We start from the raw sequence: 21,392 nt of genomic DNA, 5'->3' as shown, positions 1-21,392 counted from the left end.
CAATCAGTTTGGTTTCTAAATGCTTAAAGACACTTAAAAAAAACTCAGTTTATTGTTGTTGTTTACATAGTGCTTGATTTCTTTTTAGATTTTTCTACAAGGACTATTCAAAAATGATAAAAAAAATTAACACCATATTTCAGCAGAATGTGTTATTATTATAGATATTTTTGTCATTAGAAATTAAATCAGAAAAGCAGCTAGGTCCAAGTTCCACAAAAAAGGTAGAGTTCATGATTTGCCTGTGACCACGACATCTTGACACAAAGACAATCTGGTTTTGCCATTGGCTTCAGTTTCTCATCAGACAAAACCAAGCAATTTGGAGGCAGTAACATAAGTCACATATCTGTGCTGCCTGGCATGTGGGAGTCACTGAAATAATTTAGTTAGTTCCCTTCCCCAAATTTCTCCATGATATATTTATTGAAGAATTTATGTGAAACAAGGTATTTAAAGATATTAGAACATAGAACTGAAAAAGGATTTATCAGGTGTCCTGGTACCTAAATTATCTAAAAAGAGAATAATATATGGAAAAGTAGTACAAAGACATTACTTGAGTGCTGTGGTCATAAACTATTAAAAATGACAAGATGATTAGGAGGCAGTCAAAAATTTAGATGACATTTATCAGTTTTAGATGTGCTACCTTTCAGAGTGATCACGACAGTCCAATATTTTCAGTTTCTGGGCTTTTATTTTAGATTTAAATTTTGAGCATATTTAATTTGCTATAATCACGATTTTCATAGCATGTTTTCTCAAACCATAAGTATAATTTTAATACAACCAAATGAATTAAAAATGTTCGTCCCCATAGAAGCATAAATATAATTTTAGAATGAAAGTAAATAAGAATATTGGAGTCTATATGCAAAAAAGGCCCTACCTTACATATGAATCCATAAACAATAGCTACGGTATATACACTTTTAATTGAAAATTCTAAAATCATTAATATTTCTGTAAAGATATCCACTAGTCTAATCAAATTCTCGTCTTAAACTATACTTTCCACAAACTGTTTATTTTTTTAAGTATGTCAAAGTGAGTCTCATGTATTAAAAAAAGAAGTCCTAAAAGTACTAGTTGAGCTCTGAATAAACTGAGTGAAATTTTCTACTATCATGTCCAACTATTACCATCTTTTTGAAAGTTGGTTTTTGCAATTCTTAGTAGAATTGCTTAATACGTACATTTGCCTTCTTTATATTTTTTCCACCATCACTTTTACCCAATTTGTATTTTTCTTGTAACTCTATTTCCTCTCTTCTCCATACCAAAAAGCAACTGGAAAACAGCTTACTCACTTATTTTTAAATTTTAATTTTTGTTTTCTAAGATTCCAAGTAATAAACATCCAAATGACCTTCTCCTCTGTAATGTTTTCTCATTATAAGCTCTGAAAAGGTTGCATGATAGACAAAGTGGCTCATTTTAGAAATCCCTATGATCTGGCAAAATTCTGTAACTTCTGGCAATATATTTCTTTCCTGGTTATATAAAGACAAGTTGACTCATTTTTACAATTGTTCTTTTGAGTAATGGACATATTTTACACATTGTTCTTACCTAATAAGTAATAATCAACTAGCAAATGATAAGATCACATAGTAACTCATATTAACACCACCAAAAGAAATGTATTAAAAAATAAAATCTGGATTAGAAAAATAAAAACTGTTATTACTGTTATTATCATACCTTCTGTTTTTCTCTCTCATGACATAGTATTTTCCCGGGGGCTGGGGAAGGATTTGAATAATCTAAAGGCTTGATGTGATTACCAGACATTTTAGTGGAATAGATGAACTTTAATATAGCAATCTTTCAAAATTATTTATGCAGAATAAGGGGAAAATATCCCAGTGGTAAATAAAAACGAACTGTAGTAGTTTCAAATCCTAGCTGCCTCAGCAGAACTCTATTGTTCCTGAGTAAATCAGTTAGAATCTTTGCTACACAGTCTTCCTCCTTGTGGTGTTCTGAATAACAGCCCTGCCCCCACCCCTTATATCCGTGTCCTAATCCCTGGGACCTGTGAATAATTATCTAGCCAAAGAGACTTGGCACACATCATTAAGTTAAGGATCTTGAAATGGGGAGATTGCCCTGGGTTATCTGAGCATCCCCTAAATGTAATTACAAGCGTCCTTATAAGAGGCAGGAAGGAAATTTGAGTGTAGCAGAAGAGTATGTGACCATGGGAGCAGAGATTGAAGTGATGTAGCCAGGAGCCAAGGAATGCCAGCAGACTTTAGAAGTGAAAGCTGGAAGAATCTCCCCTGGAGCCTCCGGAAGGAACCAGACCCAAGGACATCTTGGTTTTAGTCTCTTAAGTCTTCTTTTGAACTTCTGCCTCCAGAACTATAAGATAAATTTGTGTAAATTACTGAAGTTTTGGTGATTGGTTACAGCATCTACAGGAAACTATACCTCCAAGATCCTTCTGTGATTTGAGAAAAATGTTCTGCACTGTCAGCCTTGTGGATTTTTATTTTGAAACACTTTTCATGGACTTAAGAAAAATTATTTTTCCTTAGTTATTTGAGATATAAAAGTGTTCATTGCAATTAATCTATTGGGTATTAGCAGGTCATCATCAAGAGACAGCAAACAGCAGTGAAGATAAAAGCTGAGAGAAGACATTACATCATTAATGAATGATTTCTATGTTTGAGTAGCCAATTCAAAGAGAAATTCAAAACACAAGAATCTTGCAGAAATCAGCTGCCAGATTTATTAATCTACCCGAAAATAAAAACATAAAAACACAACCAAAAAGTGGAATAAAAACAGAACTTAAAAAATTTTAGATACATTTTCCAAAAGAGTTTATAATGTAATATTTTCAACCCTTCTGTATTGGAAATACACTTAATGTTGGTCAATTATGTATTTAGTTCAGTGAGTCACTACCTTAAATAGCAAAACATATAGTTTGTCCTTAAATATTATATAATTAATACCATTTCTGCCATTAATCTCTTGTGATAACGCATGGCCCAATTCTTCCTCACTGACTGACTAAAACTAGACTATTAAAAAGAAGAAAAAGGAGAAAAGGGAAAAGGAAAAAACCAAAAGAACAAAAATGAATCCTCAATACAGTTTTCATTCAGAATATATTTTAAAGACTCACTTACATTTTCTCCTTCAATTTCACCAAATCTCAATTATATATCTCAATTCTCTTTCCAATAAAACTTTCACTGAATATTTTAACATCTGTTTTTACTCTAAGTGCTGTAGATGGCCACATAAGCATAGTGGGGGGAAAAGGTTCTGATTTTTAAGGCATAGTTTTCTTTTTTAGGCCCATAATGGGCCAAAATAATACATGATGTATATGAACAACAATCACTGAAATCGCAGGTTACATACGTATTTTGAAATTGGAGTATTTTTTTGTAGGATTAAATGTGAAGAGTAGCAATTTTGGTGTTTGGGTTTCTCGATAACTGCTCCATTTAGAGAAATGAGCTGTGATCTGTGTAGTTTTGGAAAATGGAGAGCTGGGGGGATCATCTTTAAACAATCTTTTCCATGCTCATCATGAAATGCTTTTATAATAGGTTTATTTTGACTTTGTGTTTAGAACTTTTTTTTTTTTTTTTTGCATTTTGCTATAGACTCTTTTAAAAAGTTGTTCTTCTGGGATATTATTGATAGACGGAACAAAATTCATGTCCCTTGCTTGAATATTTTAGAAAGCTCTTCAGAGATCCTATATCCCCATTGACTCATGTTTCTTTCAAGGTGAATGAAACAACATACCCTGCTTTCAATATTTTCTCCAAATGCAAAACAAAAACAAAACAAAAAACTTTGAAACTTTAAATCTTTAAATCTTCTTTCAAACAATCCAATCACATTTACAGAAGTGTCCAAAAAGAGATGATGGATACTATCAGTGCCAGCACTATGTCATACAGCAACTTCCTCATATTCTTTGACAGTTTGTAAATAATTTTCCATATCACCAAAAGTTACAAAAGGTTCCACAGTTTCCCTTAGCAAGCTGAAGCTTACTCTTCATTTGTCAATGTGCATAAAAGCTGCTTATAGCATAGCATGGCGTAAGCTATTTTTTAAGCAATAAATGGTTTGAGTCATCTATTTTGTCCTGAAATGCTATCTGTAGTTAACTGCACTGCTTATAAATGGTCATAGTAAATTCAGCATGAAAGAGAATATTACAGAAAAGACAGCAGCAGAAGCATTAGCATTATCTAATATTTATATATGTTATCAACATAACACAGCAGTAAAAGGTTTAAATGCATATCAATGGGTACCATGTCTAAAAATTACTATAGTACCTATTTAGTGTATTGGATATTTTTCTTAAAGAGTGCTTGCTGTAACTAGAACAGCATAATATGTGATTTAGTACAGTTAATTCTTATCGATTAAATAATGTATTTATGTACTGAAGAAAGTGAAAAGGAGACAGATATTTTTTGCTTCATTTTGATTCCAGATTTAACATTTAAATGAAGGTTCCAAAGGACCATGACATGTCATTATTTAACTGAAATGGGCTTCAAAATATTTAAAAGACAGTATGATTTGTATCTAAACAGCAAGGTGGCACCAGATACACATAATGCTACTGGCCTATGACTCAGTTTGGAGCCAGAGTCCAAAATTGTGCCCCTCATTTACAGTCATGGTGATTATTCAACTTCAGAGAGAATTACCCATTTTATGGTTATCCTCTGCAAGTCATATATAAAGCAAAACAAAACAACAAACAGCAAATGCGATCGCTAAATACCTTTTTACAAGAGGTGCAAAAAACAGTCATTTCTAACAATTAAACTGCCATTTACAGTAGATTGGGGTTTTTTTGTACACCTGCAGAGACTCATAAATGATAGGGGAAAATGCCCAAGGCAAATAGTCTCCAAGTGGATATTTACACAACATGAAATTAACTGTATCATAGACACCCAGAGAAAATAAACATTATCTTATGTTGTTATGAAATCAAATAGACATGATATAGTTTCATCATACTCAAAACTTGTAGGACCCCATCCCAAGCCTAAGTAAAAAGTAATCCCCAAATCCCTCTGCCCATTCACCCATTAGCTTCCTGTTACACAGAATAAATGTTTAGATTACTCCCACCCACCCTCAAATAAAGTGCACAGTCCATGGCAGACCATAGAATAATGCAACAGGAAAAGCCCCTTTTTGTGTATTATTATTAAAAAATAAAATACAAACAACAGAAATAAAACAAAGATTCCGCGATTCTCTGTATCTTGCAGAAAAAAGGAAAAGCGCAAAAACGCCCTGCTTGACTGTCACTTGTGTTAATACACGTAGCCTTCGTTGTAGGGATGGGGGTTGCAGCAGCCCCCTTCCGGCATGTAGGCCATGCTCTCATCAAAGTGAGAGAGAGGCACTGTGTCCTCCTCGTTGATGTGACGTTCCATGTCTGTCTTCAGCAGTGGGCGCTGGTTATCTGGAAAGGCCATGGAGAAAAGGGCTTCTGGGTCACACACAAATTTGTAGACATATCTCTCTCCAGCCACCTGATGATAACATGGAAGAGAAAAACCCATCCTCACCATCGCCAGATGGGGAAGGACAGGGAAGGAAAAAAACAAAAACGTGGTTTAATATACCAGAAAAGGATGGGTAACTCTGGCCCCAAAAAGCAAACAACTAATAGCAAATACACATACAAAAGAAAAAAATAAGTCTCTACTTTGTGGAATAAATTACAGTTCAGTCAAGGGAAATGCAAAATGTTGACCTTGAATCATAATAGTTAATTCCAGATATAGCTAGGAAGCACAGGAATTTGCTTGTTTTAATACAGAGGTAAACTTACATTGTTGTTTTGAAAAAAGTTATTATTTTATGCAGGCATTTCATATTGAAAGTTTTTTTCTGCATTTTGAAAGAGAGTATCTACAAATCTGTACTTTCAAGGTATAATCTCCCTTTTAATATTACATATCTGAAATGGTATAGAAACTAGATTCAAAATTTAAAAGAAAAGTGTGCTTTATTCCCAGTAAGACTAGAGTAGTAATTCACTGATTCACAGAGTAAACTGATTCTTTACTTTTTTTCTTTTGGGCACTATGTGTTTTCACAAAGGAAAAAAAAAGAAAAGAAAAAGAAAGAAAAGGAAGGAAGGATACATAGCCCCATTTAAATGAAAGATGGATCAAAAGGACAGTATCCTGGGTACATCACTTTTAAAAATGAAGGCAAGATGCATTAGACAGAGTTAAGGATGTGTGTAAAGTGTCAAATTGAAGTAAGAGGTGTAAAAAAGTGAAAGGAATTTAAAATACACAATGCCTAGGGAGGAAATGAGAAAAAGAAATGTGACAACTGCCTGGAATAAAGAAGTAGCATAATTTATAGGGTATGACATACCCCAAACTTAAATTCTGAAGAGTAATGCTTTCCTAGAAAATTATAAACAACTGAGTGAGATGAATACGCCTCTTGTTAATAGACAATGCTGAGATGCTCTCAAAACCCAGGGCGGGTGGGTGGATGAATACAGTTCTTTGTATTAACTTTGATAGTCACTTTGTATGGGTGTGTAGAAGTATGACATTTTAGAAAGCTGAAGGTGACACGATACCTCCATGTCCCTGTACATCAACAAAGGCATTTGCTAGTTGATTTTTGATGTGGGGCAACAGTGTGTTCCTGGGTTATAAAGTATCGCTGTATCTTTGGGGGAAAAGGAATAGTTGCCAATGAACACTGCTGCTCTGAATTCAAATGTAGAACTTTTTTTTTTCTTTTGCCCTAAATTTAAGTAAGAGGAACCACTTTAGAGAATTCAAACAATCTGAATGTTCCTAGGTTTGAAAGAAAGAACAGTTAGTAGTTTTTATGAATTTGGACCTGTTTCTTAGACTACCTCTCAGGGGCTTTTTCCGTGAAATGGAGACAGGAATGGCGCCTTAGAAAGCCCGTTGCGAGGTTGGGATGGAAGTCTGCAGCACAGAGCACTGTGGCATAAACAGAGGAGTCTGGCATACATTTATTTACTTTAGTCCTTCATACAAAGAAAATTAAGATCTTAAAGGTGAAGTGATGAAATGACCATAAACATAAAAATAGGCACTATCAGGAACAAAGCTGAGATAATAAATCCTAGTTTTCCTTTATTTTTTATTTGTTCAAAGTATATGGAGAAAAAATAAAATAAAATAAATGGCCTGCATACCTCTGAGTGTTTTATAACATGCTTTGTTTTGTTTGGGGCTGTGGAGGAAGAGACATTTGCTCTAAGTACTGGACTTCCTTTGATGGGTTGCTATTGGCTATACTTAGAAATTATGTAATAAATGAATTAAAATGTGTAACATGCAATCAAGCTTATACAATCTCTTAAAGACTCTGCCTTTCCTCACTGCTTCCTTCTGTATTCCTTTTGAATAAACATTTTTAGGGCTACTACTTCATTTGCTGGACTATGTTAAATGCTACTGAGTCTAGAACAAGGGATGATAACCAACCAAGGGAAATGATGTCTTCCATTATTAGTAATACTATACTAACATGGAAAATGCTGTACATTAAGTATAGCCAAACTGCAACACTGAGACAGACAGAAAAAACAGAAATTTTTCCAGGGAGATGAATCAAAAGTAAACAAGGAGATAGCTTTAGAGCTGTGCTTTCAATGGCTGGATATTTAAATTATGTTTTATCTCATAAAATTTCAGAAGTAATATGCGGATACTGAAGGATAAATTAGAAATTAACAATTAAGTTAAAACAAAGGGTCTATAATTATATCATCCAGAATATAATCACCATTAACATATTGGTATATATTGTTCTAGGCATTTCCAAATTTTGAAATAGAAGTACACATAGGCATTGTCTGTAAGGTAAATATACACTATTCCATTGTTTCTTACTTCTTCCGTAATTACTAAAATTAATTACCAGTTGTCAATTTTTTTTAACATGTTCAGATGTAAGTTATTTTTTTCTCTAATCTTCTAATTTTTTATGTCACATACACCACATATGCCCACATAGTTTTAAGTTAATGAACAAATATGGCCATATAAATATTTTCTCCTACTTGTTAAAATACATAATTCAACATCATAGTTTTTGCTATTTAAAAAAGAACAGCATAGTTTTCCTCTGAATGACTCTACTAGAATTTACTTGAACATCAGAATGGTACACATGTGAGAATGTGATTAGCTGGGTGCAGTGAAGAAAACCTGTAGTTCCAGCTACTCAGGAGGCTGAGGCAAGAGGATTGCTGGAGCCCACGAGTTCAGGGCCAGCCTGGGCAACATAGCGAGATTCCTTCTCTAAATAAGTAAATAAATGTAATTTTAAAAATAAAGAACGTGAGTGATACATTGGGGGAGTCGGTGTGTGGCAAGAAACAGTAAGAAGAATGCGAATGAGAAGGGTAAATATAGTCATAAAAATTGTAAGGGGCCTTGATTGTTATGCTAGTTACAAGTTCCGTAGACTTGAACTATTGCATGTCCATTAAACAGCTTGCCCTTTCCTTCCTTCCTTCCTTCCTTCCTTCCTTCCTTCCCTCCCTCCCTTCCTCCCTCCCTCCCTCCTTCCTTCCTTCCTTTTTCTTTTTTTTGAAACAAAGTCTTCGCTCTGTTGTCCACGCTGGAGTGCAGTGGCATGATATTGGCTCACTGCAAGCTCCGCCTCCCAGATTCATGCCATTCTCCTGCCTCAGCCTCCCAAGTATGGGACTACAGGCACCCGCCACCACGCCCGGCTAATTTTTTGTATTTTTTGGTAGAGACGGGGTTTCACCGTGTTAGCCAGGATGGTCTCGATCTCTTGACCTTGTGATCTGCCTACCTCAGCCTCTCAGAGTGCTGGGATTACAGGCGTGAGCCACCGTGCCCGGCCAACAGCTTGCCCTTTCTTACATTATACAGTGACACCCCAAAAGGTCTATCACATTGCACTTTCCTATATTTGCTGATTAATGAGTTGTAAATAGTTTCCTCTGACAGTTACAGCCTAATAGGGAAAAACGTGAGGAGCAACAACACTTTATTCCATCATTCAGTATCTATGCCACCATTATTTGATAGCATTTTGCTTTATTAATTTATTAAAAGAAAACACACATAAATGTGATATGGGGTACAAGGATGAATAAAGAGGAATATGGAAGTGGTGATACTAGTAACAAGTCTGAACACATTTGAGAATATTTAAGACCAGGCATGACAGCCTAGACATACCCTGTCTACCACTGTATGTAAAAGCTGAAGTGTAATTAGGGGTCTCATAATAATTTTTAGTTCTCTGCAAATGCTCCCTTTAATAAGAGACTTGATGGTCAAGAGAGATACACCAAATATGCCTTGGCTTACACTGACTTCAGGAGATGAGATGCACTGAAGCTACCCTTTATTGGAGACTCTTACTGTGCCAGTTACAATGTAAAGTATCTCAAGTACATTATTTCATTTAGTAATCACAGCAACTTTAATGAGGTAAGAATATCACCATTTACTAGGAAAATAATCTGTTCAAGAATGTAATCTGGTGAGAGGCTAGCATTCAAACCTAATTCCTGACGGCCTTATCTGTTACTACTGTGCAATACTGCCCAGGGACACTGCTGAGCACCATCTGTGACAGCCCAGGTGATGTGCCCCTGCATTAGGAGGATGGTGGTGAAAAAAAAGGAATGGAAAGTATTTGAAGGATCTGACTACAAAAAAGTAGTTAAGAGAAAGGGAGGAATTAGAAATGACCCCAAGGTTGCGATGAGAAAGACAGGAGGAGCAGGTAGTGAACAGTTACACATTTTGAAGGCAGGATTCAGAAAACAGGAAGCAACTAAAACTGGAAGTCAGCCTTTTCTTTTAAGGATCATGGAAGTTCTAACATCTGAGCCAGCAAATTCTACAGCATTAAGGTAATAAGCCTCTTGTTAATAGACAATGTTCGAGGAAAGTCAACAGTGCCATTTTTCGCTGCTCTAATAAGCTTCATGTAGCAACTGGTCTAGTTTTTCTCAGTATAACTATGGTGACATAAAAATATGCCACAATCTATAACATGTAACTATGTTTACAAACCCTAAAATAAACAAACAATACAAAATAAAACTATAACATTCACAATAGGTAAATCATAAACTTGGTTCATAGTCAAAGCATTTAGATTTCTGTATACATGCAAAGCTAAAGGGTGTAATAAAAACAAATATCCATGTTTTATCTTCATTCATTTATTTATTTCTTTCTTCAAAAATTTTATATTTTGAGTGTAATTCACTTGTTTTATCTCTACTCTTTTTTAAAAAGTTACTTTTGGCCGCGTGCATTGGCTCATGCTTGTAATCCTAGCCCCTTGGAGGCCAAGGCAGGCAGATCACCTGAGGTCAGGAGTTCAAGACCAGCCTGGCCAATATGGCAAAACGCCATCTCTACTAAAAAGAAAAAAATGAGCTGGGCATGGTGGTGCGCGTCTGTAGTCCCAGCAACTCAGGAGGCTGAGGCAGGAGAATTGCTTGAACCTGGGAGACAGAGGTTGCAGTGAACCAAGATTACGCCACTGCACTCCAACCTAGACAACAGAGCTAGAATCTGTCTCAAAACAAACAAACAAACAAACAAAAAACTACTTTCAAATATTGTGGGAAGCTCATTTGAAATAAAATATATTGAACCTCCACCAACCAAATAAGATCAAATATTCACTTTTTAATGAATGGTTTAGGATGTCAAACTATCAGATGATAAAACTAAGCAAGATTTGAGGCAAGGAAAAAAATGTTTTTACAAATGAGAAAAAGAAATGTCTGTTTTAAGAATCAAAACAAGAAAAAAGTACAAATTTATTCTAAGACTCTTTATTGCTACAAACAAAAGCATTTCAAAATTATATAATTGTGGACAACGCACAATAAAAACTTCTGAAGATAGATGTGATATTAATACTAAAACAACCTTTTTTAACCATGTGCAGCAAAGTAGGACCTTCCAGAAAGCCTATTATTTTGTATATAACATCGCTACACATTTGTCTACAATGTCTATGCATTTATACATAGAAAGGCTTGTAATACCAAAACCAGGAGCTAAGCATTTGTTAAAATGAGTGAAAACCTTGCTTCAGCAATGCAATGATATGTGGCGTTTAAAGTATGAAGTGCAGATTAATGTGCAACATTTCAATGAATTTTAATGCTGTATTAGCTGCTCACCTTTTGCATAATTCCTTTCTCATAGTAATAGCGGAGTGAACGGCTAAGTTTATCATAGTTCATAGCTGGCCTGTTTTTCTGAATGCCCCAACGTCGGGCCACCTGCAGCCAAAACAGAATTACATTGTAGTGTTGAGTATTAACTTATCAGCATATTTCATAAAAATTAATTAACTAATTACTTCCAAACCCACAAAAATGTCCAAGTCAAGGATATAAGCAAAGTAGAAAAAGCTATCGTAATCTGGATTTCCCATGTCCTGGTTTGCTTTTGTTTTTGTTTTTTTTGGTTTTTTTTTGAGATGGAGTCTTGCTCTGTCACCCAGACTGGGAGTGCAGTGGTGCGATCTTGGCTTACTGCAACCTCCGCCTCCTGGGTTCAAGCAATTCTCCTACCTCAGCCTTCTGAGCAGCTGAGATTACAGGTGGGCCCCACCACGCCCGGCTAATTTTTATAATTTTAGTAGAGATGGGGTTTCACCATGTTGGCCAGGCTGGTCTCGAACTCCTGACCTCAGGTGATCCACCCACCTTGGCTCCCAATACAGGCGTGGGCCACTGCGCCTCGCCTGGTTTGCATTTTAAACCACGCGTGCAGTGATCCTACTGAAGCACCACAATGGAATTATTTGTCACTATTGTTTTGGATACAAAATTAAATGGAAATAAGGAAATGTTTTCACAACAGGAATGAACAAGTTACAGTTCACCAAAATAAGGCATGTTTTTCATTCTGAGATATACTGTCTGTTTTATCCTTCTTGATTTTTCAGACAAAAACTATGGATAAAGAGCAGCTTAGTGATCTCCTTGTAAAGGTGTTTTACTGAGGTTATGATAAGCCAAAGGAAAAAAGATACCCTGCTCAATACTATGTGAAAGAGTGAACAAGTGACAATGTGTGTAGCAGAGGAAACAGTATACAAATTAATAAACCGACTGCAAATACTTTTTATTGCCTAAAGCAGCAGCAGAATAAAACTGTGGGCAATACTAAACTGATGAATTAAGCATTCATTTAGAGAACAGTAATTGGATGCTAAAAATAAGAAGGAAGTGGAAAAGGTCACCATGTATATGAGTCCGCAAACAAAAATCTCTAAAGCAGAATGTCTACTCTGTTGTTTAGTAAAAAATCTCAGAGCTTTTTATTATGTGGCTTTGGAGGAGCAATGTATCTAAGAGTTCTTCAATAGAGTTTTTAAAAAATCCTCTCTCCTCAATGTATGTATATCCCTACCTCATCACCACCCCAGGCTAGCCAAAGCAGTATACAGAATAGTGTAGCTTGCTTTTGCTACCCCAGCTAAAGTCACTCTCTCATTAATTTCCACTTTTTATTAGTCTGAGCAGAAACTGCAGCTGCCATGCAAACCTAGGCAACCGCAAGAGGACATTATCTAATAGGGCCAGGGAGTGCCTTCATTTCCATAAAATTCCAAGTTGTTGCTATGTCACATATACTAAAATAGAATGCTTTTCAAAGAGATCATTCTGTCTCTCTTCGCTTTATTAGTAATAACCTTTCTCCAGGGCTGTTTTTTTTTTTTTCTTTTAGAAATACCGATCCTAGCTATTTTCTCTCTCAGTAATTTTTATTCTGAGTGAAGACATAAAGTACTTTAATGACATGCATCAGTATGCTTTTTTAAGAGTAGAGAGATGTGATATAACAGGGACAATATCATATATCCCAGCAGATAATCACAGTGGCAGGTATATCTTAATTTTCCAAAGATAAACCTCATTTTAATGTAAATCTTCTGAGCAGTAGTGAATTGAAAAGGGGTTGGGGGGCCTGGAGGGGGAGGCAGTAAGAAATGAAAGCATTTTCTAAAGAATATTTCATTCAAAAACCTAACTATGGACATCAGTGAACTTTTAATAGGCATAGCAGCCGAACAACATGCAAACCTGGAGGGGATGTGAAAATAAAGTATTTGTATCTCCTTAAACAATAATTTTTGAATCCTTATTCATTCATAAATGATTATTTTCTAGAAACTCACCAGGATGCACCTAGACAATAAAATACTCGCCACAACTTTAAGACAATGTTGTGGAGGTCTCTAGGGAGAGAAATATGATTTTCAAAAATACCACAGAGTTTGATGCTTATCATGCCGGTTCACTCTCAGCATCACGGGTATTAATGGACATTTAAAAACAATAAAATGTATTCTTAGAGTTGTTTTCGTGTGATATTCCTAGTAAAGTTCAGGTAAATGGGAGAGAGCAATATGCTTAAGAGATGCAGACAAGACACAAGTTTTAAATTAACAGCATAAATAATTCCAGACCAGGTAGACCAACCACCAACTGAGAAAGTTCATTCAGCCTTCACATAGGACCCACCAATCGCCACCATATTCAATACCACTCAAAGTCAAGGCATAATTTCCAACATGGAGTGGGAAAAATGGTGGGAAAACTTCCTGTGACTTCCTTATAATACACCTTCAAATGAAAACTTAGGTTGTTAGCGAAGAGAGTAAAAAGATGATAGCACTAATGGCATTCACTCTTATTGTCAAATAAATTACATAAGACAATGTAGTAGTTCAAGCATTATTCAACTTATTTTAAAATATCATGGTCGAATATGTAACATTGAACCTGAAAACAACAATCAGGGCCTGGCTATCAGACTTCCTGGTAACTCTTCCAGCTCAACAAGCTTCAATTTCATCAACAGACTTTCATACTGAGTCTTATAGATGACTTACTATGTTAATAATTGTTTCCTGGCCAGGCAGTGTGGCTCACACCTGTAATCCTAGCACTCTGGGTGGCTGAGGTGGGCAGATCACCTGAGGTCAGGAGTTCAAGACCACCCTGGCCAATATAGTGAAACCCTGTCCCTACTAAAACTACAAAAATTAGCTGGGTGTGGTGGTGTGCACCTGAAGTCCCAGCTACTGGGGAGGCTGATGCAGGAGAGTCACTTGAACCCAGGAGGCAGAGTTTGCAGTGAGCCAAGATCACACCACTGCACTCCAACCTGGGTGACAGAGTGAGATTCCATCTAAAAAAAAAAAAAAAAAAAAAAAAAATTGTTTCCTGGAACAATTCCCTAGGAGTCATGACTAATCCAAAAATAACATTTTATTCTCTCAAATATCTCAGAAAAAGAGACTTTAAAGATCATGTGTTTTCTAAAGTTACCCTAAACACATTGAGCAGATAATCTGTGCAGGTCTGGAGTCTCACTCAATATCATTTTAAACTGCAAGTTGAAATATAAAGAAATGGAACCCATCAGTAATTCCAATAAGATGGCTTCAGAGACATCTTTCACGGATTGTGCTGACACAGGCACCCAATGAGCTGCTAGGCAGTAGAGGGAACAGGGTGACCACAGGTCACACAGACAAGAAATTTCACAAACCCTTTCCAAAGAAGAAATTTAAACAAGACCCTACAGTCATTGCCTGATGGAAGTAATAGCAACAGTAAGCAATGCAGCAATCAGATACGGGATGTTTCATTTTGAACAAAAGCCTTAGGAGACATTCAGTGCTTATTGCACAATTCCCATTGAGTTAGTTATTATTTGGAAATGCTCTACTGACTCTGAATTATCCAGCCTCTTTTTAACTTTATAAGGCTGCTACAGAAAAGTTGTCTAAATGTCAGTCTGTTGTATGGAACAGATGTAATTCTACTTCTTCCCTCCATTTAAAAATCACAATAACTCAGAATTTGATGAAACTTAATGGTCATCTGGTCAAATCTCCTACTTATTCAAATCTGAACATCATAAAAGTCAACAGTTGCTACATAAAAAGCTTAATCATTTGCAAAATAATTTTTCTTCTTCTGAGTGGATCAAGAAATACTGGCATAATTCAGTAATGTTCCCTATCTTAACAAATATATGGCAAGAACAACAACAACAACAAAAACCTCTGCTCAGTTTATTTTAATCACAGGTGGAGGGAAATAACTGTTTAACTGATACAAATCCCTGTTGAATGTGCTCAGTTCCAGCATGAACCAACTCTTGCAGTGATTATTAACATCTTCCACGAAGTGAAGAGCACACACTCCCATCATGAGCAAGGATTTTCAAATTACTTTGTTAAATGCTTCTAGTCTCAATTTGTTAGTGCTTAACATTTTTGTGGTTCTTTCACTTACATCATTTAAGTATATCTATGAAAAACTAATCTTTGACAGCTAAGTTAATTTTAAACACACTACAGCATTCAAACACCCAAACATCATCCTAGATAATGAGAATTTTCAAATACTGACATGGAGTCTTCTGTGTGTGCGTGCTTGATGTGGGGCAAGGGAGATACCGCAAAACTAACCCTCAAGTGTTACTCAAGTATTGATAGGAGATTTAACTGAAGGAGACTTAACTGTTCTAACCAGTGCCTTTTATTTCATACTTTCAGTACATTCTTGAGTCAGATAATCTCTTAAATTTTAATACGTTATGTAACTTTATCTTCTGGACATCAAATTAGGGCATATTATCTGATTATAACTGAATACATGGTTTAATAAAGGCAGAAAATTCAAGATGGATGGACCCAGTAGTCAAGGGTGTGGATGTTCACTGTATATGAAAATCACTTTGGGTTCAAACATTTTTTTAAACTAACTGAATTTTTCAATATTACTGAGGTGTTTAGATTCAATACCTAATATAATCAGTCAGGGGTATGCTAGCTAAAATTTTCCATTGCTTTTTTGGCTGATATAAACTAAAGTTAATTATAATAGTAGCAGAGAAAGTATCTTTAGTAATGAAGACACAACAACTTGATATTAACTTTACCTTTCCATCAGAAGTCCAAAATGCTATTGATGAATTATGCTACAGGAACAATAGCAGCCTTAAGCCTAAAGCTAGTTCTAGGAAGAGTAAAAACTGAACTGAGAAATTCTTCATGGAAATACTACATTTGTACATGGGGAGTGGAAAGGAGGGGACAATTGAAGTTAGTTGAAGGTGTCCTCCATTTGTCCGTACAGTATTATCTTTGTCCAGGCTCTTCTTATTTTAGTAATTTCCCATGTGCTATGGCAACATTTTAAACTTCATTCCACTCTTCCAAAGGAGTATGCCAGTCCAGCTGACTTGGAACAAGTGTCACTAACAAAGGAAAATGTTTCTACCAAGCCTGTGTCTTGTAAGAGACACTTAAGGGCTGAGAATTTTCCACTGTTGCCCTTGCATCCCTTTATCCGTCACAGCTGTTTTTCCTTCATCTTCTTTTGAACATAACTTTGGCCTCTAAATGCTCCTCTCCAACCCTCATGACAAAATCCAGGTTGTCCAAATAATGATTGCTAATTTGAAAGAATCATTTGCCCATCCCCCAACCAGCTGACTTTTGCAGACATCGTTTCTCTCCCCTAAGGACCATAAAACCTCCTGCCTCTTTTCTCTAATTCAGATGCTCTTTGAGAAACCCTGAAGCCAGACATTCTTAAATAAAGGTGCAAAGGATGCTCTGGTTAATTTTCTCCAACATCAGTTTTGTAGGATTGTATTCAACTGGAAGGAACATGCAATACATTGGTGATTTTAAAAGACATGTTCTATCTTTGCATGCTTTTTAATTCAGAAAGTTTCCCTAAAGTCTTAAAATGATTAAGAATACATTTTTGGTATATTAATCAAATATGTCAGTTTCTTTATGTTATAACATGCCTGAGTGCCCTAATTAAAATCTATTAAACTAACCTCTTCAGGCTCAATCAGTTTAAATTCCATGCCTCGACCAGTCCAGGCAATAAAATGAGAATTTGAAGGGTCATCCAGAAGAGCTACCAAAAACTGCCAGAGCTGAAGTGATCCTCGCCGTTGGTATGTGGGTCCTTCCCGATACATTCCTGGCTCTTGTTTGATGTCTCCTAAATTAAAACATTTTTAAGTTTCTGTTATTAGCAATATTACGCTATTTTACATAAAATTCACCTTAAATCAATCACTAATATGGTTAAACCACAATCAACCACTTTATAGGTTTTCATGAAATATATTGTTACCATTGAAAAGGAATTTAAAATGGTTAAATGGTTGAATATAAACGAGCAAGCTGTACAAACTTACAGATAACTATATATAACACAGGTGCAGAATAAATCCTGTGTCAATATGAATGACACACATCATTTACTTACAAACATATTGTGGAACTATCTTTTTTTAAAATTGATCTCTTTAAAAACCATCGTATCTAATCAGACTTCTTTGCTTTTATTGTTAATGCTATTATCCACTGCTCTAAGCAACACTGAAGAGAGAATAATCAATCTTAAGCTCTGGACATTTTATTCATACAAATTAAATTCTGCAAACTATAATTTATAAATAACTTATTGACCGGCTCATGACAAACTATTGAAAATTTTAATGCAAATATTTCAAAGCAAATTTAATAGTATCCTAAACTGAGTTAAGTAATCTTCACTTTACACAAATAAGGAAAATCTTATGGGTAATTCAGGGCGTACTGCATTATCATATTACTATTACTACCCTTCCTTCACCGCATCATATACCTTCCTATTAAAGCTACTACTTTTTCAACTGGTAACAGAAATTCTCTCTCATTTTTCTTTATCTCTTGTTTGTTCTTCACTCACTTGAATTTAACTTGCTATTTTTTTTTCTAAAAGTCCAATTTAAAAATGCATGCATGAGAGATTTCTGTAAGTATGTATTTTTAAGCACAAAAAGTTTGTGTTACATTTATTTGATATTCATATCTAGTGTAAAAATCTGTTAAATAGAGCACAGCAATAAAGGTGTTCGTGTTGCAATGCTTCTGGTATAAATCTGGTCAGTTATATTAATTTTACAAAAAAAAATACAAAGTTTTATGATTTCTGATTATTTACTTCTATCTGCAGCCACATGTCTCAAAAATATGTGGAACTGCTCACATTGGGGATTGAGTGTCTAGGGCCCTGCAAGTGTATCACTGTTAATGCATAAATTAATCTTCTCCACTGAGAAACAATTCAGACAAAATATATCTAAGCCTATGTAGTCATACTAAGTGTGAATTATAAAATACACCAAATTGCACACTTTCTAAAACTTACCTATGGTCAATAGAGAGACATATACCTCTTAAAATAATTATAGAAAGGGCAACATTTGAAAAACCTAAACCAAAATATAAAATGTGTGAGTCAATAGCTGCTAAAATCATTATGTTGTTTTGTTCTTAACATGAAAATATAGAAGTGTATCTTCACATTGATTTCAATGACAGTTTTATTTATCTCAGTTTTTCCTTCTGAGATTTACAATTTTTGTTTTATGGGGGAGTAACTAAGCAATTATGCAGATAGAGTGAAACACTGTTAAATTTTATAGTCTCTATATTGCTTCTGCCTATAAATGTGACTGATCACACTGACCATGCACAGTGAAAAAATAACCCCCTCATTTTTCTTTCTTCTTGTTCTACATCACTTATAAAATACAAGACAAATACTATCTTCCAAAAAATGTTTTATTAGTATAAAATTTAAGAGTATTTAAAAGTCGAAGTGAATAAAAAATCAAGGCAGCTAGTTCCCTAAATATTAGTGTGACTTTGGCCTGTCAGATTATATTGTAATTCTATCCATAATTTTGAGATATTTTTCTTCCTTATATGCCCTTACTAATTTTCAAGATCTCTGAAAACATGAAGCTCACCAAACACGAAAGAAACTAACGAAGGTCATTCCAAGAATAAGAGGCTTTATACTTTGTCTCAAGAGAAAAAGCTGTATTTTAAGAATTCTGATGGTCTGCTAATGTTGCTGAATAGTACAGTTCACCCCTCTGAAACACAAAGCTTAAAAGTTAACATCTATTGTAGAATAAAACCAAAAATGTGATTCCTATAGGTTTTTTTTTTTTTTTTTTTTTTTTTTTTTTTCCTTGAATGCATTTAGAAACTTAAAGCGTGGATAAAGAAGCAGATCTTTCCTAGACTTACCAGCCCTTCTGAGAAGGGTAAGGGCAGCAGAAAGCTTGGGAACATAGGGTAGTCTTCCAGCAACTAATTAGAAATTGAAAAGCAATCTGACCATGTACTTTGCTGTTTAAATAATGACAGTTTAAAACTTCAGAGAGCGCCCAAGTCGTTAGAGCCAAGATCCCCAAAGTTTGTGCAATCAGCTAATCAGAGGGCCCCTGCTTATTTCCTGTCAAACAATCAAAGCAGGAAATATGAAGACCACTCTGAAGATCCACTAAACCAATTAACTGTTTACTTTTAACCCAAGCTTCCTCAAGATGCCAACTTTTGTCACCTTTGTCAAAAAAAAAAAAAATCAATTTAGTTTGACACCCTTTTCTAACATCTGAGACCTTTGCATTTCAATAGCAAGTGATATTAAAAAGGTAATGCTTTCCTAACTCCCTTCTAAGCAATTACAAAGTCATGCTACATTAGTAACATACATATTCCCCAGGAAAAAAAAAAAAGAAGGACTAACAATCACTAACTAAATGGGCAGTTATGTTGTTCCTGTGTTCCATAATGCATCTTTTCATGAACAATAAAAGAAGAGAGGTTGCATTAGTCATCAGTACATCCACAGTAGCACGTTTTCTGCTCTGCTTTGCTAATTACAGGATCAGCTTTCAATAAATCTCGAATAACAAGCTGCATGTGCTCAGCAGGGCAATGGAAAGCCCCCTCTTACTCTACACAAAGCTCAGCAAGAATGATGCTCTTTGGTTATTTCTCCAAAAGGGAACTCTCCCGTAATACAAAAGAAACGGCTTCTTACTGGGGCAAGGAAAGAGATAAATTGTAATAGGTCAACTTTAGCTAAAATTAAGTGCATGATGAATTATGTGCATAGAAATCTTTAAGTAGGGATGTCCACTGTTTTCAGAAGAAGTGAAGGTAATCACTCCATCTTTAAAAAAATCAAAACTTGAAGCAAAGTGTAAAACCTACCATCGAATTTTTCTGGGACAACGCAGGTGTCATCATAAAACTGCCTGGGACCCTTTTCGAACATACAGCCTGTGGATGAAAAAGGGATACATTTATTCATGACAGAAATGAAGCCCACAAACACTTAAAATATAACCATTTAAAATAAAAATTGTGATAGAAAATGACTCTGCCACCACCTTTCAGTTCCTTGACTCTGGACACACATTTTAACCTCTGTGCCTCAGTTTTGTCTTCTACTAAATGGGATGACAGTAACACCGCCTACCATGTTATAGGGCTGCTGTAGTTTAGAGTGATGCCTAGTACACAGTGAAATATAAAAGTTAGTTATTTATATTGCTAACTCAAGCCAGAGCTCACCTAAACATTGGCAAGGATTTATCATGCATTGTCTCCTTTTTCAGATTCATCTAAATTTTATTGTTCAATGAAAAAGTGAAAAGCAAGGTGAATTACTGGTATTCACATTATATTATTAGTCTGATGCTCTGAGACAGATTTATTTTATCCCCTTACTCTCTTGTAAAATATTTAGGTGGGTTAACCTTCCTGTACTCAATTAGCAAGATAAGAGGAAAGAAAGGTTCCTTTCTTTTTTCCGTAACATAAGTCCACAGAAAAAAATGCAAAATAAACAAACAGCTTTTCATAATAATTTCCTCTCTCAAATATCCTTCACTGTGAACTTTCGTTGTTGCTCTCTGTAATTACCAGGAATAAATTTCATAGAGTTTACTTTTATTTCTCAAACTTATTGGTCTTTATGGTGGGTATATAATACTAACAAACAGAAGCAACGATAATTACATTGCATTTGTGCAAAACTTTTAATTTCAGATATTTTACATTTACCATCTCATACTACCCTTTAAAATTCGACTAATATCATTTATACAAATAACCAATATTAGACCTAGCCTAAAAGGATGCATCCAAGTCAATCCTACTAAAAAGACGTAGAGTGTTTAGGTTAGGAACCATGCACATATTTCAGAAATCCTTTACTGAGGATTATATCCACACGAAATCATTTTTACCATTACTTTTTAAGTATCAAAGTCCTTTAGAGGCAAAGTTTTCCTACCACGGTTATCACAAGCCTGTCTATGAGAAAACTCCTTCCCTAGACCTCCTATCTGAAATCTCATTCATATAAATTATTTGTCCAAAAATATAAAATCCAGAACATTTAAAGGTGAAAACCTTTAAATTGAAGGTATTTTACTCCCAAACTATGACTA

The 21,392-nt window shown here is 35.1% G+C and overlaps 1 protein-coding gene across 5 annotated transcripts in view; it reads right to left on the bottom strand.

Annotated features, from left to right (window-relative positions):
- Positions 1-680: 680 nt before the first annotated feature.
- ETV1 (ets variant 1) overlaps positions 681-21,392 on the bottom strand; it is a 122,379-nt gene continuing 101,667 nt past the window's right edge. For 4 of the 5 annotated variants that reach the window (XM_011983956.1, XM_011983958.1, XM_011983960.1 and 1 more), the window contains 5 exons: position 21,017; positions 20,149-20,217; positions 16,920-17,089; positions 11,219-11,320; positions 681-5,549 (listed from right to left, as the gene is read on the bottom strand). In XM_011983956.1, the coding sequence (XP_011839346.1) occupies positions 5,328-5,549; positions 11,219-11,320; positions 16,920-17,089; positions 20,149-20,217; position 21,017 (564 nt within the window). In that variant the 3' untranslated portion in view covers positions 681-5,327. The remainder of the gene's footprint in view (positions 5,550-11,218; positions 11,321-16,919; positions 17,090-20,148; positions 20,218-21,016; positions 21,018-21,392) is intronic. The other variant, XM_011983957.1, reaches the window with a different exon arrangement.

Source organism: Mandrillus leucophaeus, unplaced genomic scaffold, assembly GCF_000951045.1.
Source record: "Mandrillus leucophaeus isolate KB7577 unplaced genomic scaffold, Mleu.le_1.0 Scaffold258, whole genome shotgun sequence".
NCBI lineage: Eukaryota > Metazoa > Chordata > Mammalia > Primates > Cercopithecidae > Mandrillus > Mandrillus leucophaeus.
Note: the sequence above shows the minus strand (reverse complement) of the source record. Positions and strands in the feature narration are given on the sequence as shown.